This window comes from Stomoxys calcitrans, chromosome 4 (genome assembly GCF_963082655.1).
Source record: "Stomoxys calcitrans chromosome 4, idStoCalc2.1, whole genome shotgun sequence".
In the NCBI taxonomy this organism is placed as follows: Eukaryota; Metazoa; Arthropoda; class Insecta; order Diptera; family Muscidae; genus Stomoxys; species Stomoxys calcitrans.
In genome coordinates, this window is record NC_081555.1 from 173,275,540 (window position 1) to 173,302,952 (window position 27,413).

Sequence of the window (27,413 nt, forward strand, 5' to 3'; positions counted from 1 at the left end):
TGCATTAAATGGTGTTGCCCCCAGAGCAGCAACGAGGAACAAAACGCCATTCTTTTAATCTGGCTGAGTATTGTACAATAGGTGGATTTTTGAAGTGCTGTCCACGGAACAGCAACAACATACATGTAAGGATTGTAGGTCAGACAACTGCAAAGCCATTGAATCACACGCGGTTTAAGCCAACCAATTTTTAGTCCTCTTTAAGGTACATAGGTCCTCTTTAAGGTACATAGGTCGTCTTTAAGGTACATAGGGCAAGAGTTGCCTAGTTCGCCCTTTCCAAAGTGACGTCGGTTTTACAGCATTAAAGCCAAATTCAATGTCAAAAAACGCTACCATAGAGAACCATTGACTTGCCCTTGCAATATTCGTGTTTTATTTTAAAGTTCACTGAACGCTTCACCGAATAAAAAATTGTCCCAAAACTTAAGATATTTCTTCGTTGTTTTGTCGTAGTTTGTTGTGTTATATCTTTCGTCTGCTTGATTCTGTTGAGTGTCAAGATCCAGAAATTTTGCGACTAAGATGGGGTGCGCCCAGAGGAATCTGGGTTTGAGTCGAGTGGGTCTGGCAGGGTAGGTACATAGGTGACGTGTATCGGGTGGTCCCTGGTCACAATCGGGACATACATCTTACACGTCGGCATCAATCCTTTCTCTGTTGGAGTTTAGGCGGATGCATCTGCGGGAACGTAATTGAGCCAAAACTACTTTGTCATGTAGATCTCTACCTTAAGGCTTCTGGGCGGTGGATATCTATACACAAGATGATGACTTGGATGGGCTCTGCGATAACAGCTTAAAAGATATTGCTTAGACAGCATGAAGTTATATCTTCGCACTGGTAAGATCATTGTCTCCTAATGGTGGTGGTACATATGAGAACTATGGAGACATTCTGACAGATCTGAATACTATTCCACTGCATGTCACAGAGCTGACGAGACTAACTATTTGTATAACTTACCACAGACCGGCCAATTGCTTTGTACGTGGTCAATAAGGTTTCTTTGTGCTGCCGGCAAGTGACTTGAGGAACTTGTTTCTACTTTTGACTTTATCGCAAATTGCTGTGCCATGTGGGGAGAATGTGTAAGAACTATCAATTGCGACGCCAAGTATTTTGGGACACTTTATGGTCGTTTTTTTTTATTCGTAGTATTTTGGCAATGAAAACGAGTCAAAAACGAAATCTATACAATAGAGATGTTATCTTTAAATTAAATTTCCTATTTGCTAACGGACATGACCATCTGTTTCAAATTTTGATTGCTGATTGATTCTTATTTTTATTCATTGATGACTTCCCAATTATTATTTTGTGAAAAGTTCCCTTGTTAAACTTAGCGTCTTAACTTAAAAAATTTAACATATAAAGACGATCCTATTTGTAATGCTATTTTGCGCTTTTAACTACGGTTTACTGTTGTCTTGTCCATAGGTCAATTTCCTTACTTTCTATGAAGAAGACGCAAAGTTAAGGATTAACTAACCAACCATTTAAAATAAAAAATCTTTAATATGAAGAAAAATTTTTTCACCAAAGGGAATGTTTCCTTAAAAAGATGGAAAATTAAGTCTGCAAATCTTTGGCTCGTATCTTTAAAATTAGGACAACAATTTTTCAGAGTACATGACATGCCGATACAAGCAGAGTATATCTCCTATTCAAGTTAGCCAGTTTATCGGACATTTCTTATTTTTCGAATGGTGATATAATGCCAGGTTCCGGTGATTTAAGAAGTCTAAATTGTTGTCTTATTATTCTTAATTCCGACTTTCCTCCACAAAAAATGGCCAGAAAAATGCATTTTTCAATATAACACAATCTACACAAATGGGGCAAGTATAGGCAGCTGATTTTTTTTTGCTTTATTTTCGCCTCTTTAAAACGGTTCTAAACATTTGTTCATGCCTGTGACATCTTTCGCTGACAAATGTGATTACAGCCTACACCACTACTGAGGTACAGGGTATTATAACTTAGTGAATTAGTGTGTAACACCCAAAAGGAAGAGAGATAGACCCATTAAAAAGTATACCGATCGACTCAGAATCACTTTCTGATTCGATATAGCTATGTCCGTCTGTCTGTCCATGTTAATTTGTGTACAAAGTACAGGTCGTAGTTTTCAGTAATAATTCAATAAAACGGTCATTTGTGAACCGATTCTCTCGAAATTTGCCAGGAAGGATTCTTTTACGATTCTTTCTCTCGACATTAGTGGTGAATTTCTTGGAAATCGGATCATACTTAGATAAAGTCCTCATATATATATATATATATATATATATATATATCACCCGATTTTCACTCCTAGAGCCACTGCAAGCATATTTATTGACCAATCTTGCCAAAATATTGCACAACGATTTCCTCGACGACTACCACAATATACATTGAGTTTGGTCAAAATCGATTCAGATTTAGATAAAGCTCCCATATATATGTTTCTCCAATTTGCAGTAATATTGCAATAAAATGGTCTTTTGTTGACCGATTTTCTCGAAATTTGCCAGGATTTTCTCTTGACTCTCAATATTACTGGTGAATTTCATCGAAATCGGTTCAGATTTAGATATAGCTGTCATATAGTAATAATTTTAATTTTTTTCCACCAGGGCAACACTTTGCTGCGTGCCACAGTGCGACACATCTTTAGGGAGAAGTTCTTATATAGCATAGTACCTCACAAATGTCGCCACCATTAAGAGGGGAAAACCATCGAGGATATTGTTTTTCCTGATGTTCTCGTCAGGATTCGAACCCAGGTGTTCATAGGCAGACATGCTACCACTGCAGTATTTCGCCCCTGTTCCTTAATGGAATGTTCAAGGGCAAATTTGCATTTGCATTGCCAATAAAAGCTGCATTTATTGCCCGATTTTGCTAAACGTCGGCACAGTAAGTTGTGTTAAGTCCTTCGATGTCCGTACCGAGCATAGTCTAGATTAGGCTATATTTGGTTATAGCTGCCATTTATAGCATTGGCACAGTGTGTTAAGTTTGGCCGCTCGACATCGGATCCGAGTATTGTTCAGCTAGGAGCATATTTGGTAAAAGTTGCCATTTATTCGGATATCCCGATGGTACTAGACTTAAAAAAGGAACATTTATTACCGGATTTTGCCGAACTTCTCTACACAGAGTTGAATCAGGCTAACGGTCTTGAACCCATGCACTCTAGAATTGAAATATTGCCCAAGTTCGGTCCAGATTGGACCATATTTTGATATAACTGCATAGGCGGTACATTTTTCACCGGATTTTGACGAAATGGGTGGGTATTCAAAGAACGGGCCGTCCGCCCGAAGTTATTTCGTTTTTACGTGTTTATACAGAAATGATATGCTGAACACATTTGACATTGTGGAATTAAATTTTTAAATTTTAGGTTTTAATAAAGTTTTAAAATAGGCTTTTTTGTGTTTGTTCGAATGTTTGCATATAAATATATATAGAAAATTTAAATATGATCTCTATTGTGCTTTATCTCATATATTTATTCGTCTACATAAATTAATAGAATGAAATATATATATATATATATATATATATATATATATATATATATATACAGGGTGGCTGATGAATATTGCTACAATGATGAATATTGCTACATTTTTTTTTCGGTGTATGGAATACATTTTTCTTTTATTCATGTTAAATTAAATTATTAAATTAATTATTAAATTATTATTAATTAAATTAATTAATTAATTAATTAAATTAATTATTAAATTATTATTATTAAATAGAAAAAAAGTTATTACATTTTTTTTTGGTAGCGGCTTTCATCAGCCACCCTGTATGTATATATATATATATATATATATATGAAAAAGAGTAAGTGTCTAAAATGTGAATTTTTTCGAAATATTCACAGCTTTTTGTTATGTTTATCTTTTATTTATCTGCAAGAAAATATTCAATTTGTATAATTAATTAATTCATAATTTTTCTTTCGAAAATATTTTTGTCTACAATAATAGAAATATCTATAAAATAAGAAAGATTTGGACTTTATTTGCATATCTAAACTAACTACAGACTATTTGTTGGTTAGAAAAGTAAATATAAAAATCATCAATTAGTATTTAGGTGCATTGGAAATGAATTTTTCATTAAGAAACTGCTGGTTAAAAGTAATTTGTAATCGATTATCACAAAAACAAAATTATATATAACTCTATTGTAAAAATGTACGTGGGTGTTAAGGGGAGTTTAGACAGACAGAGGGAGAGAGAATAAAGTTATGAAAACTAAAGTGCAAATTAATAATACAAGAAAATAAAAAAAATTTTATTAAATTGCGGATGAGAAAAAATTTCTTGAATACTACAAAAAAATCATGTATTAATATTTTTTAGAAATCATTAAAAAATGAAACAATTAATTGGTTTTTTGACCAAATTTATACTGAACCTTGTACAATAATTTCGTTTAAGATGTTTGATGTTTTTTTTTGGTATTTTTCAAATACCAATCTAAGGCTGAAAATTTTGCTAAATAATTTTCAGGGCATTTATTTGATTATTGTAAGTGGATAAAAATATATATATTGGCAATTTCGTTTATTTAACCTATAGCATTGGCATGGATATTTGATTTATATATCTGTTACACTGTCCAACAAAAGAATAATAATAATTACAGATAAACAACAGCTAAACTACTCTACAAAATATAATTTCAATACAAATATACAATTATATGTATATATTTATTAGTCTTTGCATTTAGTTGTAAGAAATAAGGTGAGAAAAAAGAAAATAATTAAAATCATATATAAAGTTTTAGAAAAAAAAATGTTACAAGTTTGGTAAAAATTAAGTGGTTTTGAGAATAGATCGTTAGATTTCAAAAGGCTGAAATTGATATGGCTTATATGTCAACGGCTGAAAAATTCGCAGTAGATTACTCCGAATTGAAATGAAATTTCAGTGATTTATAATACTTTAAATAAGCAGCGTCGAAATAGGTTAGGCTACTATTGCTTTGACTTCCTGCAATTTGTCTCACTAAGACATTGTAGTCCATAGTGGTACTACAGCAACAAGGGATGGAAGACGCTTTAACAAGTCTAATAATTTGTGAATATTCGCATCCTCTAATTGAGATAATTCCTCAAAGAAAAAAGAACCTAAAGAATGAAGAATGTGTGTGTCTTAACTTATCCCGAACCGCCTTCATTTAGTTTATCGAATGATCATATCTGCAGAATTTTCATCAAGGCTTTTTCTGACCTAGGCCTTATCCTAGACCTGAAATCATGGTTTGATCTACACATCGATTCTTGCGTTAATATTGCTAAGTCATTTTTTAGATTTTCTTAAGCGTTGTCTTAGCTCGCCCTGTATAGGATTATGGGTGCGTCATATGGAGCCCTTTTACAATTTTTACTCTGATAGAAATGAATAAGTTTAGTTTCAATGTCTAATTTTCGCTTTACGTGACCTGAATTAGAGCCCATCGGAATTACTTTCGCATTACAGAAGTCCTTGCGACACTGATTGATCTTCCGACATCTGAAAGAAGACGTTTTACATGAAGAGTATTATCAGTCGTTAAATTACTAAGGGGTCTAGACGATTCTTCTCTGCTGACAGACGAGTTAACTTATAATGTTCCCTCTTGGAGAACTCGCAATTTAGAACCCGTAAAGTAGTCGCTAGCGAGAACTAACCATGAGACAGGTGACCCATTGAGGTCGTCATTTGCTACATACAATAAGTGATCAGTGGTACGTCATAGGGATTTTGATATTGCATATGTACGATTGTAAACGAAGTAAGAGTCTTGTTTGTTTAGTTTTTCTCTCAGGAATTAATTGCGAATTTGATTTGACTTTATAGGCTTACAGCCTTATTCACAAAACCTCATGTTTGACAGGATTCCTTTATAGGACTTTCAAATAAACCTATTTCAAATCTACGTTTAGTTTTGTGAATAAGCCCATTAATATATGCGGCATCATATGCTACAACTTCTTACGCGGTTGGTGGGACCTGGCCTATGAGCTATAGTTTGGACATTTTGTACTTAATCTACAACTCCCGTGCTTAACGGTAGAACATGTCTATTGCATAGGCCGATCACTTAGTCTACAGCTCCCTCTGCGGATCAGTAGAACACTGCTAATGATCGCTTTTTATATATTATTTATGTACGTATTATTCATACTACCGGCACATTCCGGAATTTGGTATAGGGGCAGGTGGAGAGGGTGGGGAAAAAACGAACGAATAATCCCTAATAGATGACCGAAGTTTAGTGAAAGGGATGGATATTAGATAACGTTTAACTGAATACGATTTCCATTAAGCCATGAGGTTGAGGCGCTGGGTCAGACCCCCATCCAGAAAAGTATAAGCATTACTCTGAGAAACAAAAATAAGAATATTAAAAACGGGCTGCTCTAAAGTTGATGCTCCACGCAAACGAAAATATTTAGGAACATGATCTGCAGATCTGCACAACATCATACGATCTGCAGATTTTCACAACATCATACGATCTGTACAACACCATACGATGACGAACTTTACTATAGCTGCCATGAGACTTTGCGTAAATTTGGCTGTGGATTTTTGAAACACCTTATCTCCAGATTTAATCCTGTAGATGAGAGGCTAGCCACAATTTATATAAATGCCAAATTCTTCAACATCAGCCTTACTTGTGCCAAACCCCAACGCAAAACAAGAACGAGTAGACCGCTCCCCTCCCATGCTATTAAAATCGTTTTGGGTGATTTTAATGTGAAGAAGAAGGAAAATATCTTTCGTCCAGAAGTCGGAAAATTTTGCCTACACGATATAACTTTCGATAATGGGTTGAGGCTATGACTTTTCAGCGGCAAAAAAAAAAAAAAACATGGTATTTAGCAGCACCAGATTTTAACATACAGAACTAACAAAGCCACATATGTAGTTGTCCCCAGATGAAGGAGTAAGAAACCAAACTGATCAGTTTGTCATATATGAATGGCATTCATTCAGCGAACACTGTTTCGGATCCTTTTCTTGTTGCACCAAAGATTGACACCCGCGTGAGCGTGGCGAGAAAAATATTATCTGACACTGCATAGAAGCTGGACATTGAAAAGCTACAAATACAACTGATAGCAACGGCATACTGCACTCGAATTACCCATCTGCTTGATGAAAGCACTCCTTGTCCCGATGATATAATGGCGCAGTGGCAAACCATTGCCCACTCCATGGAAAATGCAGCAGAATCTATGCTTTGGTAACTGTAGCCTTCTCAAAAAAACCTATTGTAAGACCATGAGTGTAGAAATGGTACTGGAAATTGTACAAAAAAAAATCAAACATCACACCGATGACTTTGGTAAACGCACATCCCCTTGCATCTGGTTAGTGATATTGCTTGGAATATGGAAAGAACATTATTCCCAGCCGCTGGTGTCCGAAGATGGTGGCGAAGAGCACACCGCAGAACAAATCTAAAATGATTGTATAAAATGTTTAATTCCTATTCAGAATGAGGTCCAAGTAGCAATGACCATGATGAAGAACAACAAAGCAGCAGGAGACGATGGGTTGCCTACTGACCTAATTAAGAAAAGGTGCAACACGCTGATATGGCGAATAAATCAGCTTGTCTGCGGTTTTCTAGCCGATGTTTATAACCTCAGCATACTATGTCTCATACACAAGAACGGAGACAATACAGAAAGTCTCTACCGAGGATCAAGTCTCCTCTCCCTCACACCTTAAGATTTCTGATGATGCCCCGCTTACCAAGAGGTCGAAACTCGTCAAATCATGTTTGGTGTGGTGTACCGTCTGTGGTTTTATTTTTCCATTGTATACAATTTCTGATCACTTAACTCATATTGAAAGAGAAATTAACACATTAAATTAATAGGTTCGAACAAGGAAGTCTTTTGTGGTACATTCCAACCGGGACGACCAAAATGCCGATGGATAGATCAAAATGTTAAAGACATCTCGAAACTTGATGTCAGACGTTAGAGAGAAAACGCAAAAGATTTAAGCGCTTGAAAAGCTATTCAAAGTTCGGCTAATGGAAAAAATGTGCTGTCATAGCCAATTAAAGTTAAACTAATGGGTTCCTTTAAAGTCCAATCTCTTATTGGCTTACGGTGGGAACTTATGTAACGGTGGGAGTCTTGTTATTTCGTCAATGGTCTACGACCGAAATTTTAGCAAGCCTGCGGCTTCAAAACATCATTTAAAATATATTACCAGTAATGCAATTGCAAATGCGGCCATCGGTGGTCACAGCTGCTTGGTGAACTTTAAACCTGATTGACCCTACTGTCTGGATTTCGTTGAATTCGATCCATCAATCGCCGAACCATTTCATATGGTGTTGTTACAGTTTTTTTTGGACTACCAGTATTATTATAATGATTTATTATGTAAAACACAAACATATTGTGCACTGTCAGGTGTTTCAGTTTGCCAACAATCACACGTATAGTGACCTCTATGTCGAAAAGTTTTTTATTTTAATAAGCAAATGCTTTTGGTGGCTTGCAAACAAAATGTCAATGAAACAAATATCATGTATCTGTTAAGAAAATCTTTTGAGTTTCATTTCAAATCTTCATACAACAGCGTATTACATATCACTATTATGTATGCATGGTTAGTCATACCACTCTCGTTTTTTTTTTTGTAATTAAAATATACATTGGTTTTTGCAAAAATTCTATTATAAGCTTTTAAGTAGTGTACAATTTCTATTTATTTAAATAAAAAAAATATAAGAAAAAGGGTGCAGTTCAAATGATTATCGATTTACAAGAAAACTAAATAATGATATTAGATACCCTAAAATAAAACAAATCAAACGTACTTTTAATTTACAAAAATTTCTATGTATTCAACTAAAGAAAGCTTGAAGCTCTAGCTAGCTATTTATGGTTACTAATATTCATATATAAATATCACAATACATTTACAGTAAAAACCGATAAAATGTGAACAAAGCAATTTTGAAAGTAGAAATAATGAAAGGAAACAAATCATTCAATAGCTTCTGGTTTGTAAGCCACAAAACGAGAATTAAAGTTTTTTCTTCATTTATACAAAATTAGAAGTTGTAGTAGTGTTCTATAATCAATCTTTGTATAATTATACAAATGTAGATGTATTGAGATATTTTTATTGTTATTGATATATTTGCTAAGATATAGAATATATATGCAGGTATTTTTTATTATAAAAAATCATATATATATATATGAATATTTATATTTGTATGGGTTAATTACGTTTACTGTAAGAGAACTTTAACAAGTGTAAAAAAGCACGCAACATTTACAAAAAAAAATTACGAAATTATACATTGATTATTTTTGTAATGTTTTGATTATTTATCAATGGTTGGTTGGCTTGGTTTGGTTGAATGCCAACCACCATCATAATCTTCAACAAAAAAGAGAGAATGCACAAATATGTATACAAATAGGACACACAGACAAACATAGACGAGATAGCGTGTCTCTTAGTTTTGGACATGTCTGGACATATTTGAGCAACAACAGAAGGATTATATTTTTAATTATTGAAAACAAATCAATAGAAATACTTTCAAAAACTTCTAAGGAGTCACAAACTGTTAAAAAATCTTTAGATTTTTTTTTAGGAAAAAATATCTATAGATTTTGTGGAAATATGTCTAGAGTTTGAATCTAAATGATTTGTTTTTTTTTCGTTTATGAATCCAATTAAAATTATAACCGACTGTTGCCTTAAGTTTACTTTGTCAAAGTATATCTCGAGTAATAGACTAAAATTCGAGTAGATATTTTTCTTTTATATAATATTATCATTCTGCATAGTTGGCTGCTAAAGTTGTGTTTTAGGGGGAATATTACACAACCTTTGTTTTTTTTGGGGTTATACCAATTAGACTATAATAAATACTGTAGTAGTTATTATTAATAAAATATTGATACATAGGTTAATATTTATAATGATACAAATACCCTACACTACGAAACTTCTTTATATGGCGTTGGAAAGTTTTATTTATTTGGATTATTTGTATATTAGAAAGCTTATACTTTCAAGGTACAGTACAAATAATGTAAAGTTTGCAGTGCATTCAATAAAGACGGCAGGTGATACGAGTTCATCAGATGGCGATGAAGAGAAAAGTAGAAGACCCAAAAGCGGGGATAGAGATAGTTTAAACGAACAGGTAGCAAGAAGACTAAGAAGATTCCAATTGAAATTCCTAATGATAAGGCCTTTAATGCGCCTTTAAATAGCCTATGGCCAACATAAACGTCTGTTTCCTGGTTAGGGGTGCGTGCAAGCGGGCCTCGGATCTTCAAGCAATGGGCTCGTAAAAACAAGGGATACATGTTAGATCCCACATAACCCATGCGGTTGGATCACTGGGCCAGTAAACCACACCTGGAAAGCTAAAAAAAATTCTCTAAGAAACAATAGGAATAGAAACAAGTAAAAAGGCAACTCGGGTATATATCTAAACCAACTTTCGTCAGGATCCGGTGAAAAATGAATCTTTTATGCACCCATAGCAGCTATGTCCAAAAATGGTCCGATTTGGTGCAAATGAGGCATGGACATTGTGCGGTCTAACAAATACAAGCCACTGTTCAATTTAGGTGAAATATTGGTATTTTGGCTCAGCTATATCCAAATATAGAGCGATCTGAACCATATAGGAGATGGATGCCAAAAAGCCTAACATAAGTCTCTGTGTCATATTTCGACGAAATCGGATAATAAAAGCTCGCTTTATGGGGCCAAGATCTTAAATCGAGAGATAGATCTATATGGCATCTATATCCAAGTCTGGACCGATCCGAGCCATATTCAAGAAGGATATCGATGGGCCTAATAAAACTCACTGTCCTAAATTTTAGTGAAATCGGACAAAAAATGCGCCATTTATTGAGGCAAAGACCTTAAATCGAGACATCAGAATATATGACAGCTAAATCTAAATCTGGCAGTTTAATCTAAATTTAAACTATGGCAGTTTAATCAAATCTGGACCAGGCTAGACTGAAGAAGGATGTTGAGTGTCTCAATTTTCAGCAAAATTGGATAATAAATGTGGCTATTATGGCCTTAAATCAGCAGATCGATCTATATGCCAGCTATATCCAAATCTGAACCGATTTGAGCCATATTCGAGAAGGATATCGATGGGCCTAATACAACTCACTCTCTCAAATTTCAGCGATATCGGACAATGAGTGAGCCTTTTATGGGCCCAAGGCCTTAAATTGGCTGATCATTCTATATGGCAGCTATATCCAAATCTAGGCCAAACTGAAGAAGGATGTCGAGTGGCATAACATAACTTACTGTCTCAAATTTCAGATTAATTGGATAGTAAATGTGGCTTTTATGGCCTAAGGCCTTAAATAGGCAGATCGGTCTATATGGGGACTATATCAACATAAAGTCCGATATGGCTCATCTTTGAACTTAACATGCCTATGGCCAAAAGAAGAATCGGTTCATACTTTAAACTCAATGTCTTTATTTTAAAGATTGTAGCGTGATTTCAACAAACAGACAGACGGACGGACATGGCTAGATCGTCTTAGATTTTTACTACGATTATAGAGTCGAAAATGGAATGACAAAATGACTAACCCCCATCCTTCGGTGGTGGGTATAAAAACGTACTCCCCTAACGTTGATGACCCATGCACATGAAAAAAGGTCTATGATCTGCGGATTAGCACCTTGAATGGTCATGGCATTAACGAACTGGGGGGATTCTTCTCTCATATCTATGAGTGTTGTTCGATTCAAGTTTAAGCCGAATGAAAAGGGAAACTATTTTGTAGAAAAGTTTTTAACGGTTGATTTTCTAAGTAATATCACCAATATCAATTGTTGGATAACCACCGCTGAAAATATTTTCTAATTTTTTCAACCACTGATCCACGTTGGACTTCAAACAATCGTTCGACCGCTATCGTGATTTACCCAGATGTACGGACGGACAAATGGATGGACAAACGAACATGGCTAGATCTACCTTAAATGTCAAAAATAACAACAAATTTGCCATTCCATTAAGAAACAGGGGCAAACTTCTCACATATCAATGATTGCTGGCCGAATCATGTTTAAGGTCAATGATAAGGGTTCTCCTTTTAATAGCCTTGTCCGAACGGCGTGCCGCAGTGCGACCATACCATTTCCTCTGAAATGTCCCTAGTAATAGGAGGGGATAAACACCACTAAAAAATTTTTCTGATGTTCTAGGCAGGATTCGAAACCAGGCGTTCAGCATCACAGTCGGATATGCTAACCTTTGCGCTACAGTGGCCTCCAATGTCAAAAATAACCTTCTTGAAATGGTCATATTTTACTATTTCGTTACAAGAGCAGACGTACGTGGAATGAATATGAAATCACCTAATATATAAAATTGAATTTGTGTTTGTTTGTTTGTATGTTTATTTGACGGTTTGTTTGTTTGTTCCGTATAGACTCAAAAACGGTATGTTGGTCTGGAAAGAAACATAGGCTATATAATTTGTTGATATCGGAAGTACTACTAAGTACAAAAGTACTACCCAAAAACAAAAGTGGACCGATCGGGACAATATGGGACTCAAATGAAAGGTATTCAGGAGAAAAGTACGAATTTCATATTAAAAATTGGGTTTAAGTAACTGGGGGCCGCCCCAACCCCAAAACCCCTTAAATAGGTTTTTTGGATGATCATGACAATATGAGACTCAAATGAAAGGTATTCAGGAGTAGATTGCGAATATGGTCAGGAAGGAGAAATGAGCTTTTTAATTTGTTGATTTCGGAAGGAGGCGGACCCTCCCTCTTTACCCCAGAAGTACTTCCCAAAAATAAAAGTGAACCGATCGGGACAATTTGGGTATCAAATGAAAGGTGTTGGAAAATAGAATACGAATATTTTCCAATACCTTCCATCCCTCAAATTACCCCAAACAGACATATTGGGCGTTCATGTCAATATGTCTCAAATGAAAGGTATTCGGGAGTAGATTACGAATATGTCAAACAAAATCAGATCGAATTATAGGGGGCCACCCTACCCCCCAAAAACGTCTTAAATGAGCATATGACCCATCATGACTATATGGGACGATCATGTCAATATGGGCCTCAAATAAAAATATTCGACAGTAGATTACAAATATGGCATAAAAAACTAGGCCAAAGTAATAGGAGGTCGCCTCACCCCCAAGTACCCCCAAATGGCCATATTAGCCGACCATGTCTATATGGGACTCAAATGAAAGGTATGTGGGAGTAGATTACGAATATGGCATAAGAATTTGTGTTCAAGTCTAGGTGTCGCTTTTCTTTCCAAAAATAAGTCAAATAGGTTGATTGATCCATTATGACAATATGGGACTCAAATGAAAGCTATTTAAGAGTAGATATCAAATTTTGGAGCCAAGTCAGTTTAGGGGCGCTTTAGGGCGTACTCCCATTTCCGATTGCCATTTCCGATTATGACAATATGAAGCTCTAATGCGATTCGATCGAAATTTTTTTTTTGCACTCTCACAGTCAAAACAAAACATGGTTTCTATTGTTGGGGTCGGGTGCCTGGGGGCCGTCCGAAACCCGCCAAATGGGTATTTAGACCAATCACAACAAAAAAAAATTCAAACGAAAGGTGCTTGAGAGAAAAAAACGAAATTGATATCCAATTGAAGAGCCGTGTGTTCGAGGAACTGCCCCACCCGAAAACATCTCCCTATTATATAAAAACTAATTGATAATTAAATTGTTTAATTTTCGGGATATTGATACTCATTTTCGGGACAGAGTCTCTGGGGTCCATGCCACCCTCAAACAGAATTTATTTACCGATCATGCCATTATGGGGCTCATTTAAAATGTATTTGAATTAGAGCACGAAGCGCATATTTACATTAAGGGCCAAGTGTCTCTCTAAACCGGAAATATTTACCAATACGATAATGAAGGACTCAAAAGAAAGGTATTTGGGAGTGGAGTAAAAATTTACCCAGGAACCGGGAAGGGGAGCACTTCTCACACATCAATGAAAGCTTTCCGATTCAAGTTTAAACTCAATGATAAGGGACTTTTTTGTAGCCGAGTCCGAATGGCGTGTCGCAGTGCGACATCTTTTTGGCGAATTTTTTAGATGAGCATGCATGGCATGGGGATCACTATTGCTTTTAATTTTGTCCAATGTTATCGCCAGGATTTAAACGCAGGCGTTCAGCGTTATAGGCGGACATAGGCTGCAGTTACACGAATTCGACCTAAAAAGATATTCGTGAGTTACAGAAGAAGCAGCGGAGCGGTCTGGGTTCGTTTATTTTCTTTATAAAGAAACAGTTTCAGGAAAATTATGTTCTGGACCTATGACCCTTATTGGATTGTGGGTTCTGTGTGGCAATTCTTTTAAGTTACTATTGACCATATTCAAACTTTATATTTGAATACACTGCAAACTTTGAATATCATTAATAGTTATTATTACTTTTTAAATTAAAATAAAACGTTTTTTTTTTTTCTTACAACTTTAGTTATTTGAAAATAATTGTTGATTTTAATAATACAATAAGCTATAGAAAGGAGGGAAAAGGGAATGACGTTGAAATAGAATGAAAAGATACCAAATAAAAATATAATATAGAAGAAGTGCTTAAAATATTAAAAGCCTGCCTTAAACCTTCAATTATAGCTTTATGTTATACATAAAGCTCTTATTTGAAATCAAATAAATGCTAATACTTTTTTAGATAATTTCTTTAAAAAAAAATAATTTTTATATACACTATAAGCCACAACCTTTTTTTTTGGATTGTATTGAATTTTTTGTTCTTAATTTCTTTTAAGCTTAGTGTCAAAATATGTATGTTACAAGTTTTCGAGTGAATAGAGCGAGAGAGAGAGGTAGATATAATTATAAAGAGAAAATAGTGTAAGTGATAGGGCAAGTAGGAGTTGGTGGTTTGTCAAGATGTTTAAGTGGTTTTAGTTTTTGTTGGCCTTTTTTGTGTTTTTAGCAGAGCAAGAGATTTTGTTTTGTTTTGTAAAGCTATTATAAAATAATTTTCTTTTTCTTTTTTTCTTCTCTTGGAATATTTTTTTAAGCTTTTATCAAAGAGAGAAATAAGTGGTTGTTTGGTAATAGGGTGTTATAAAGCCTTTTTGTTGGAGGGTTTTTTGTTTTGATTTTTTCTGTTTTATCTGTTTTTTTATTGGTGGTATTTGTTGTTTTGTTTTTGGTATTGTTGTTGTTGTTAATTGTATAAAAAGTTTTGGCAAACTTACCTATAAATAAGAAAAATATAAGTAAACCTAATTCCCGCATTGAGGCTTTGAGAGTTCGTCCTAAAATTTGTAAACCCTTCGAATGCCTAGATAACTTAAAAATTCGAAATACTCGAACTAATCGTATCACTCGTAATATTGCCAAGGACATAGCCTGATTCGATGACTTGTCCTAAAAATTACAATTTAATAATGTATTTTACAACAATTAATAATTAATAACTTTATTTATGTTTTACTTAAAATCATCAAAAACAAAAAAACATAAAACTCAAAAGTGTAGCAATAACATGAAAATTATAAAATTTAAACAAAAAAAAATATTGTTAGTTGTATATATAAATATAGTTAATTAAATATAATGATATTTATATATGTTTAATAATTGTTATATATTTAAATATTGTTATTGACAAAACAGGCATATCCAAATGAAATGTAAATAAAAAACAAAAAAAAATTAGTTACGGTCAACTAAATATATTTTAAATATTTTTAAACTTTTTTGTTTTTTTTTTTTCAAAATTGTTTTACATCAAATGTTAATAAAGCCAACAAATTGTAACAGAACTCAAAGGCAAATAGTCAAAGGTCGTGTTTTTCAGGTCCCGTCTTTTTTTAAGAGTTTATTGTCCTATGTTTAAGTTTTTTTGCGTTTTTTTTTTGGTTTATACAGAAACATGTGAGACAATGTGAACATACCTGTGGACTAACTGGCGCTTTTGGAAGATTTAATGTATCCTCCTCTTCGGCTACGACAGTACCCAATGTTATGAAATAAGGAATGATGGCGATTATGTCGATAACATTCATGACATCCCTGCAGAAATTTAATTTGTTCGGACATGCGAGGAACCTATTTTTGGTTTCGTTTCAATTCGATTTCGATCATTCGATTTTGAATTTGTATTGACGTTTTGGTTGATTTTGGGTGATTTGTTTTGGTTTTTTAGATTTTTTGGTGGTAGTGGTGGTGGTGGTAAAGGTGGCAGCCGTTAGAGTAGACGAAGTTTAAATTTTTTAAATAAAAATAAAATTTTTGTTTGCAAGGATTAATAAGGATAGAGTTTTTTTCATGGTTGTAAATAATTTTGTTATAATGGACAGTAGAGTTAAGAGAGAATAGAGTGTTGGTAGAGTAGTGTTAGTAGGTGAATTTTAGAACCTTCTTGAAATATTCCTTTAGTGTTTTTAGTGTTGTGTATATTTGATGTCGCAAGGAGGTTAGTTTTTGAGTGGTTCTGTTTTATTTTGGTGTGATGGAACTTTTGTATACACATTACTATTCAAACAGCGTCTCTTTAATACAGTGATAAGGATACCGTTAATATTTTATTTGTTTTCCTTGGGAAACGCTCAAGTATCAATAATAACCATATCAAGAACTCCATCACCAAGCCTCCGATTTTTTATTTCCAATGATGGTGGGGGCAATTGGGTTTATGTATTCCAAAATTTGGGATGTTTTATAAAAAGAAAACTTAAGAAATAGGTATTTTTGGTTTTCTGTATTTTTTTTTAAGTTCCTTTCTTTTATTAGTTTACGCATTTGTGGGCATGTCCGTTAAACTTATTGCAAGAAATAGAATTGGAGAATTGTGTTAAAAATGTTGTCCTTTTTTTTAAAATTCGAACAGGACAGGTTTTTTAACAACTTTCGTTTAGTTAAATGACATGACTTTGGTTTTGTTGCTATTGTTTTTGAGGGGGGGTTTAAGGAATACAATGTTACAACACTTAAGATACAAAGGTGTAGGTTTTTTTTCCATTATGTTGCTAATAGTTGAAAACGTTTAACATTTCTAACGATAAAAGAAGATTGCCAAATTCGGAGTTCTAAGAAGATTGCCAAATTCGGGATATTACTTAAATTTGTTTAATTTTTATTTAAAACTTTTATTTTTGTGAAACGATGCAATTTGTGAAAATTATTACAAACATTGATTTAATCTCATGGAAAACTTTTTTTGCCTAATTTAAAATTTTTTGAATTTCATGTTAGTTTTCCAGAAGTTTTGGTATAAAAGAATTGGTATAAAACTATATCCTAGTTTGAGATGATGGTGGATAAATCGAATGAGTTTGCTAACATTCGGTGTTTTGAAACGGAAACTTCATAGGAGCACAACCTTAAAGCCCCCAATATCGGAGATGGTTGCACCTTTTTAAGAAAACTTCTATTTGAAGTAATGACAAAAAAAAACAAGTAATAGCGTGCTAAGTTCGGCCGGGCCGAATCTTATATACCCTCCACCATCGATCGCATTTGTCGAATTCTTTTCCCGAAATCTCTTTTTAGACAAATAAAGGATAAAAGAAAATAATTGCCATAATATTGGATCTATATGAAGTTATGGTCCCATTTGGACCATTATTAAATTGAATGTTGGAGACCATAATAGAAGTCCTTGTGTAAAACTTCAGACAATACGAGTAAGAATTGCGCCCTTTAGGGGCTCAAGAAGTAAAATAGAGAGATCGGTTTATATGGAAAATGTATCGAGGTTTATATGGGACCATGTTGAAGGTCATGGGAGAAGCCGTTGTAAAAAATTTCAACCAAATCGGATAGGAATTGCGCCCTCTAGACGCTCAAGAAGTCAAGGCCCCAGGTAAGTTTATATGACAGCTATATCAGGTGATGGACCGATTTCAACCATACTCAACACAGTCATTGGAAGTCTTCATGCAAAATTTCAGCCAAATCCGATAAGAATTTTGCCCTCTAGATGCTCAAGAAGTCAAGACCTAAGGAAGTTTTATATGACAGCTATATCAGGTTATGGACCGGTTTCAACCATACTCAACACAGTTCTTGGAAGTCATAATAAAACTCCTCATGCAAAATTTCAGCCAAATCGGATAAGAATTGTGCCTTCTAGTTGCTTAAGAAGTCAAGTTCCAAGGTCGGTTTATATGGCAGCTATATCAAAACATGGACCGATATGGCTCATTTACAATCCCAACCGACCTACACTAAAAAGAAGTATTTTTGCAAAATTCTGAGTGGCTAGCTTTACTCCTTCGAAAGTTTGCGTGCTTTCGACAGAGACGGACGGACAGACTGACGGACATAGCTAGATCAACTTAAAATGTTATGACGATCAAGAATATATATACTATATGGGGTCTTAGACGAATATTTCGAAGAGTTACAAACAGAATGACGAAATTAGTATACACCCATCCTATGGTGGGGGGTATCAAAAACACAGGTAAGGCAACATGTAGGTGGGGTCGTGGCACAGGGGCCACTTTACAAATAGAGAGAGTTTCTAAAAAGTGTAGGATTTCTGACTAACAACCATGTGTTTTGGATAATGAGATTGATAACTGAGAGTATAAAAAAATTTTAAGCTTCTGGGGCCGTTGAAGACTCATCCGGAGATCTGTTTATAAGGAACCTATTTCAGTTTACAGACCGACTTAAACCGTACTTGACAAGTTGGTAACAGAACACTACCTTCAAAAATTTACCCAAATCGGGAAAAAGCTATATCAGGATATGGAGCGGTTTCTTCCGAACTTGGCAAAGTTATTGGAAGTCGTTCCAAAACACAGCGTGAACTTTTTCAGCCAAAATGGATGACATTCAGGTTTCTAGGGGCTCAAAAAGTTAAATCTGGGGATCAGTTATATGGGCGCTATATCAATTTATGTACCTTACTCTCCCGGATTTGGTGTGGATATTGGAGGATGTAAGCTTGCGCTGTGTACAAAATTTCAGTTAAATTTGACAAAAATTATTCAAATATGGGGATAGGTTTATATTGGGGCCATATCAGTTTATAGACCGATTCGTATCACACTTTGCACGAATGTTGAAAGTCCGAACAGAAGCCTTTGTCTAAAATTTCAGCTAAGTCGAATGAAAAACCTTTAAGGAAAGGCAAAAGTCGGGCGGTGCCGACTGTGTAATACACTAAGTACACAGTGGGAGCTATCTCTTATTCTGAACCAAATTTTAATGGGATGTTTTCAGATGGGTTATTAAACAATCCGTATCGCATTTTGAGTAAATATGGTCAAACTGCAATAACTACGGTTGACAAATGACAACATTATTGCAAATTACCCAAAGTCTGGCAAACATAAATATGGGAGTTATATCCAATTCTGAGCCGATTTCGACCAAAACTCTTAAATATTGTGGTGTTTGTCGAGGAAAGCGTTGTGCAAAATGCTGGCAAGATTGGACAATAAATGCGCTTGCAGTGGCTCTCGAAGTGAAAATCGGGCGATATATGACAGCTATATCTAAATCTGAACCGATTTCCAAGAAATTCATCAGTAATGTCTAAAGTCAAGAGAATCGGTAAACAAATCACCACATTACTGCAATATTAGTCCAAATTGGACGAACATATATATGGAAGCTATATCCAAATCTGAACTGATTTTTTCCAATTTCAATAGGTTTTGTCACTAGGCCGAAAAAACATGCCTGTACCAAATTTTTTGACGATCGGACGAAATTTGGTACTTGTAGTTTGTACACAAATTAACATGGACAGACGGACAGACAGACAGACGGACATATCAAAATCGAATCAGAAAGTGATTCTAAATCGATCGGTGTTTTTACCAATGAGTCTATCTCTCTTCCTTCTGGGTGTTACAAACAAATGCGCTTAGTTATAATACCCTGAGCAACACTAGTGGTGTAGGGTATAATTAATGTGTTTTGGGGGTTCAAAGATTTAAAACCGGAGATCGGTTTATATGGCGACTATATCCAAATCTGAACTGATATGGCCCATTTGCAATCCCCAACGACCGACGGATGGATATTGCTAGATCGATTTAGAATGTCAAAACGATCAAGAATTTGTGTATCTTAGGGGGTCAAAGATTAATATTTCGAGGTTTTAAAACCGGAATGACTAAATTAGTATGCCTTGATTTTGCGGTGATTTTGTTCTGATCTCAGTATACTCATTAAAATAAGGTGTTAGAACGTATTGCCATCACAATTAGTGCGGTGTTATATTCATTCATTGTTCATTGATATAAAAATTCAAGACGATCAAGAATTTGTATACCTTAAGGGATCAGAGATTTATATTAAGGATTTTACAAACGGAATGACTAGATTAGTATGCACTCCATCCTATGGTATTGTTCTGATTTGCATTATACTCATAAAAAATGCGGTGGTAGAATGTATTGCCACCACAATTGGTGCTGTGTTATGTTCACGGACACAATTTTAATACTCTTACATTCATTTTCATGCTTCGTGTTCCACCGCTTTTAACGTCATCTTTGTCCATGGCGGTGTAATGGGTGAATGCAAGACGAGAATGGCAACACCGCATCGGCACCAACGCAAAATCATTTGTGATTTTGTACATTTCGCGTTGATTAGATTTGAATGGATGCGTTGATACAAAAATACAACTATTTATTCAGTGCACGGCAAATGCGTTTCACCGTTGCAGATCTCTGGTTGGTATAAAAAAAGACGTTTTTACATGGCATAGTACCTCACAAATGTCGCCAGCATTAAGAGGGTATAACCAATCAATCAAATTAACTAATGAATTATGTTTTGTTTTGGTAATATAAAAATTGTTTAAGCCCATCAAAAATAAATCTTAAAAAAATCTTCCTGAGATCAAACAAGTCAAGTAATCAATTATTTACCACCATTCTTAGGGCACTCCAAATTGCAATCTCCAATTAACTCATCATACGAAATGTTAAAACGTTTTTTTTTTCTTTCTGTAACTTCGAATCTACGATGAAGGACATGGGATAGACTCTTGATAAGACAGATCATATGAATGGGTACGTAGGTTGTTTGAGGACCACATGAATAACGAAATACTTTTTATAGAAACAAATTTTTCGTTATGACAAATCACAAACAAAACATCACAAATGTTTGAAGTTTTCTTTTAAAATTGTGTGAGAGGGGAGACAAGACGACGACAAATTACAAATTGGGGATGTTTTAACGACATGCCATGATTTGGGGCGAGATACGAGAGAGATTAAGATTTTCTCTTCTTTTCTTGGGTGAACTGCGGATGCCTTAAATCTATCCAAAAATTCTCCCAATTTGTGCCGTTGTTGTTGTTGCAGTTTCCAAACAACTTCATTTTGCAGTCTGGTCCGGTTACAGTTGCGTTGAGTAGAGTTCAATTCCTGTAAGTGAGGTGGGGGTAGTACAAAAAGCATATGTTTGGGGGACTTAAGGCTTAAAGGCAGCAGCAACAGCATTTGTTAATATATACAACAGCGATTTTATCCTTAAGAACCTGAGACTTGTAATTGAGTTAAAAGAAAATTATCTTACAGTTTACCATAGGCTAAAAGAAGAACTTGGTTGAAAAAAAATACATGTTTTATAGGGAAATCAATATAAAATCTCCAAAAAGAATTTATAGAAAAAAATTTACGTTACTTTAGCATTACAAAAATTAAAATGATATAAAAGATAGATAAACGTTTATATAGGTATTTTAAGTTAAGAAAACTTAACAAGCTACTAATGTGTTTAGTTACTTTAGTTATTATTGTCTATGGGTACTTTTGTTTTGTCTTCAATCTGTTTTTTTACTCGCATTTTCAAAGTTCCATCACACCAAATTTTACACTGTAGAACGTATAGAGGAGGTGAAGGAGAAAGGAGATGTGATCTCCTTGTAAATGTTTGTATTTAGCTCTTACCTAACAGTGAGTTCAAATGTAAACCAAATAATACATAACGTTTCTATAAGGAAGAAAGGATCTGTGATGTCAGGCACCTCATCTTCCTCGATTTTTGTGCCATTTGTAGTTGTGTTGAACACCTATAAGAATATATTTAGAAATTGTTTATTGTATACAAAAATAAAATTGAAATCAAAATGTAATTAAAAAAAAGAATAATAATATAAGAATTTAAGACAAAACGTCATAAAAATTATAGAAATTTTAATTACATAAATTAAATACATAAATATTAACTAAATAAAAAGTTTTATTTGAGAATTTGAGGAGCGACAATAGTTTATAAATTAGGAACGAATTAACTAGACTGGATTTTATCACGAGGTGGTTAGTTGATTTTTCTATGAATATATCATTGTGGAAAAAAATAAATATTCTTTGAGGGAAGGAGAATAACAAAAAGTCCAATTAAAAAGTTTAGCTATTTTGACGGATAGATCATAATATAGCGCCATTTACTGCACAATAGTTATGCTTCCGTTGACGCAAAGAAATTTATGTTAATTCAAAATCTCTAATGTTTAGTAAGCATAAATATCCTTGCGTGTACAGAAATGCATAACATAAGTGGGGACGAAATGATTGGCCTAACGAATACAAGAATAAACAAAGCATCGAAACTATTGTGAATGAAAATTTTCAGCTCTTCAGCTGATGATTCCAAAGTTCATACACCTTTATACAATAGAAGAAACGATTAGGCACAGGTAGGGTATACTTGATGATAGTATAGGGCGTATACGCCCTAGTCAGAATGAGTTCTATGTAGCAGTAAGTTGGGTGAATATAAACAAAGTAGTAGGAGTTGATTGGTTGCCGGCTGAATTATTTAAAATAGGTAGCGACACAGTAACTCGTCTGCGCGATCTGGCTACAGGAATCCATACCGTGTGATTAGTATTTAGTATTAGATTACCTCAGTACACTTTGTCCCTTGTGTAGCTAGTAGCAGGAACTTTGTTTCATTAAAATATGTGGGATTGACAGTTTCAGAGAGAAGGGAATTCTTGAAGTAGAGGGATCGAAGCAGGTGATTTGTTATAGTAGTGTTAATCGTGTTCCGAGAAGTGTTTGGGGTCTTAGACATCTGGCTAGTACGCGCCATGTTTGGTTATTTATTTGTTGCTCGCCCAACTAATCGAGCACCAGCTTGGCTGGTATAAGTCACCATGGTCTTAGAAAGGAAATAGGACCCTCTCTTGTTAGAAGCTGGCTATTTGGAAGTGTTTCCTATGTGAAAGAGCACTACTGGTATGGTTGGCATTTGGCCTCCGTTTGATCTACTAGTGAATTACATGGCTACTCTGTACAGAGAGAAAAGGAAATTCCATGAGTGAGTTAGGAATGGCACATTGCTGGCAAATAGACATGATATGCTGATTAAGGTTCTTCGTTTTTCAGCAGTATTGATAGGTGGAAAAACTAGATGGACGGATAGCGACAATGGTCAGGTAATTTAGGAATTTATGCTTGACGCGACTGTTTGGAGACGTGAATACACACTTGTAATCCATGATGGAAGTGTGTTCAAAGCCTTTTGTCTGGCAGCGGGATTGTGAAGACTCCTGGGACTTCGGTTGGAGTCTGATAATGATGAACCCCTTATTGGGGAATTTTATTGGCTGTGGCTTGGTCTTAAACCGCGGGTAGAATTGAGATGGGTTTAAAATTGCGTTTTCAATCAGGTGCAGTGACCCAAAGTTATGTAGGGACATGTTTGTTTTGTCCAACTGCATGGAAGTGAAATTCATAGGTATGCACATTGTAGTGTGGGCTTCAAAGCTTTGAGCAGGTGTTTCATCGGATGGAATGTATTGCTATCTATCTACAGGGAGGTGTTTGAACGGATGGCATGTATTGCTATCTAACGAGTCTTAGTTCACTTCAGTGATTATCTTGGTAGAAACTTCATAGAATTTATGAAAATTCATAGAACTTTCAGAATTTTGAACGGATGGCATGTATTGCTATCTAACGATTCTCAGTTCACTTCAGTAACTATCTTGGTAGAAACTTCATAGAATTTATGAAAAATCATAGAATTAATTTTTTGCCCTTAGGTAGAGTAATACAAGTAGCCACAGACATGTGTTTGAGCAGATAGCATGTATTGTTATCTAACGAGTACAACTTCAGTGATTATGCTGATAGAAAATTCATAGAATGTGTTCAAACTCATAGTATTTATGAAAATTCATTGAATTTATGCAAATGCATAGAAATTATGAAAATTTATGCTAATTCATAATTTATATGAAAATTCTTAAAATTTATGAATATTCGTAGAATTTACAAAAATTCTTAGAATGTATGAAAATTCAAGGATTTATGAAAATCCGTAAATTTAATGAAAATTCATAAAATTTATGAAAATTCATAGAATTTATGAAAATTCAAAGAATCTATGAAAATTCAAAGAATTTATGAAAATTCATAGTATTTATGAATATTCATAGAATTTATGAAAATTCATAGAATTTATGAAAATTCATAGAATTTACGAAAAATCTAAAAAAAATCTAAAAAAAAATATGTGGAAATTTTGTGAAACGCAAGGCCACCGTAGCGCAGAGGTTACCATATCCACCTATGACGCTGAACGCCTAAAAATTCTTTAATTGAGAGAATTTCTTTAAATATATGGAAATTCTCAACATATATGAAAATTTTTATAATACATCAAAATTATTAGAATATAGAAAAAATTTTGGAATATATTAAAACTTATAGAATTCATGAAAATTCGTAGAATTTATTAAAATTCCTTGAGTTTATGAAAATTCACATAATTAATTATATTCATAGAATATAATTCATAGAATTTACGAAAATTCTTATAATATATCAAAATATTTTGAATTTATAAAAATTCATAACATATATGAATATTTTCATAATACACGAATATTCTTAGAATATATAATAGAAACAGTTTGCAGCCGGACAATATCCGATTGTATTCTTAGAATATATAAAAATTCTTGGAATATATGAAAGTTCTGAGAATATATGATAATGCTTTAAATTTATTAAAGTTGTAGAAAATTTGAAAATTCTTAGAATTAAAGAAAATTCTACTAAATTGTAAAATTTCGTAAAATTTATGAACGTTTTGAAAATTTTTAACATTTATAAAAATTCTAATATGTTATAAAAATTAATAGAATTTAAGAAAATTTATAGAATTTACGAAAATTCAAAAAAAAAAAAATTATAGAATACTATCGGATATTGTTCGGCTGCAGATGGTTATCTGTTTCTATTACAAATAGATGTGCAAAAACTCTTTTTAAAGTTAGGCAGAAAATGCAGTTTTGTTTTGCAATAGCATTTGCCTGGTTTTCTAGATGGCGATTTCGTTTGGTACACCAAATTCGTCAGTAGCATTTGTCGAAAAAGATATTTCTTCTAGATTGAAACTATGCTCTTAAGAGTATTTTCCTTTTGTAGCGCAGCAAGTAAGAAAATTACTCCACTTTATATATTTCTACTAATTTAAGACATCCAACTATTGCAACAAAACACACTTCAACAAATGCTACTCCAAGCAATCGTCGATTGCTATAAGAGTAATTTTTAATGTAAGCATATGCAGCCTACACTGTTTGCGGAGTGCCGTTTCATTCACACTTTTTGCAATAAATTTATTCGATCTTGAAATTCATTCAATCGTATATTGCCGGCTGCAGACCGTAGAGTTACCTGTTTCTATTGCACAATAGAAACAGGTACAAAAAACCCTTTTTTAATGTAAGGCAGAAACTGTATTTTGTTTTGTAATAGCATTTGACTGGTTTCCTATATCTCGATTTCGTTTGGTACCACCAAACTCGTCAATAGTATTTGTCAAAAAGATATGTCTTCTAGGTTGAAACTTTGCTTTTAAGAGTATTTTCCTTTTGCAGCGCAGTACGAAAGAAAATAACTCCATTTTATATATTTCGACCAAATGAAGACATCCAACTATTACAACAAAACACACTTGCCTAACTGCTACTCTATACTTTAAAAAATTTATTAAAATTCGTAGAATATATAAAAATTCATAGAAATCATAAAAAATCATAGGATTCTTGAAAATTCCTAGGATTCATGAAAATTCATTCATGAAAACTCTTTGAACCTATGAAAATTCTTTGAATCTATGAAAACTGAATTTATGAAAACTCATTGAATGTATGAAAATTCACAGAATTTATAAATATTCATAGAATTTATGAACATTTGAAAACTTTTTGAAAACACGGAGATATATCTTTTTGCTTCGGTTTAAGGACCTCTAAATATTGTCTGAAAATAAAACATTATTATATATGCCTGCATTGTGCCTTTGTCCCGACGACGAAAACCTTCTCCAGCTGTCTGCAAAATTGTTTTCATGTTACCTGTTTGAATACCACGAAACAATATATACGACTCTGTTTTGTATGCGCAACACTTCTTATGCAGCTATGTGTTGGATGTGCCAATAATCGTGGGATTTAACATCGGAACGTATCACTACATTGTGGCAGCTAAGTTACGTTAAACAGTGCACGATAGAATAAAGATGCTACAAAGCGGTGAGAACAACAAAATGCCAAGCCTACTTTCAATTTGGGGCTGCGGAGTAGTCCGGTGTCAAGGTTTTGAAGCCGGAATCGAAGTCGGTATCGGACTATTGGAGTTTGTTTTGGAGTTAATCAAGCTTGCCCCGATTCCGAACCACACTTCGACTTCGGCTAAATACTTCAATCCAAGGTCAGACACTACAGCCCTACTTTCAACTGTTGCAAGAAAGCATCAGTTGGTACTTAGTCCATTGAAGATTTATAAATTTACTGTAAAATTAATATCATTCGATCTACAGATAGCTGATACTCTGGGGAGATATTGAAAGAATAGAGAAATGAAAAGGCGCCATTAACAACAGGAAACTGTTGGGAGATCCTACAGGAGTAGAAATGATGCCAGAAAGTTCTACTAACGTTTAAGCATCCGACTGGTATAGGCATTTTCTCCTGTAGAGACCGACAATACAAACTGGTGACAGATGAAGATGTCTTTTTGGGAATCTGGAAGGAATTGTTTTTATTCTTTTTTTTTAATTACAAAATAAAAAAATTTAACTCTAATTATATTAATTATTAAAAGTTTTTTGTTAAATAATAGATTGATTTTTTTTAGATTAAAAATTAGTTGTCAATATTTTTATAGGATTCTGAGATGTTAATTATTTGACAAAACCAAAAATCGATAGGTTTATATCTCCTGATAAAATCCAGTCTTCATATAGAGATCAATTGAGAGAGAGAGAGAGAGAATTTTTATTGTTTAACTCCAAGGAAAGATCCTTGGAGTCTTAGTAAGTTAAGCTTTTTGTTGTAATTCTCAAGGTGTTGGTGGCGAAAAATAAGAACAAGA

The 27,413-nt window shown here is 34.0% G+C and overlaps 1 protein-coding gene across 9 annotated transcripts in view; it reads right to left on the reverse strand.

Annotated features, from left to right (window-relative positions):
• The window catches only part of LOC106082695 (potassium voltage-gated channel protein Shaker), a 694,624-nt gene that overhangs the window by 66,564 nt on the left and 600,647 nt on the right, over positions 1–27,413 (reverse strand). For all 9 annotated transcript variants that reach the window (XM_059366522.1, XM_059366520.1, XM_059366519.1 and 6 more), the window contains 3 exons: positions 21,969–22,090; positions 15,996–16,149; positions 15,294–15,465 (listed from right to left, as the gene is read on the reverse strand). In XM_059366522.1, coding sequence (XP_059222505.1) covers positions 15,294–15,465; positions 15,996–16,149; positions 21,969–22,090 — 448 coding nt within the window. The remainder of the gene's footprint in view (positions 1–15,293; positions 15,466–15,995; positions 16,150–21,968; positions 22,091–27,413) is intronic.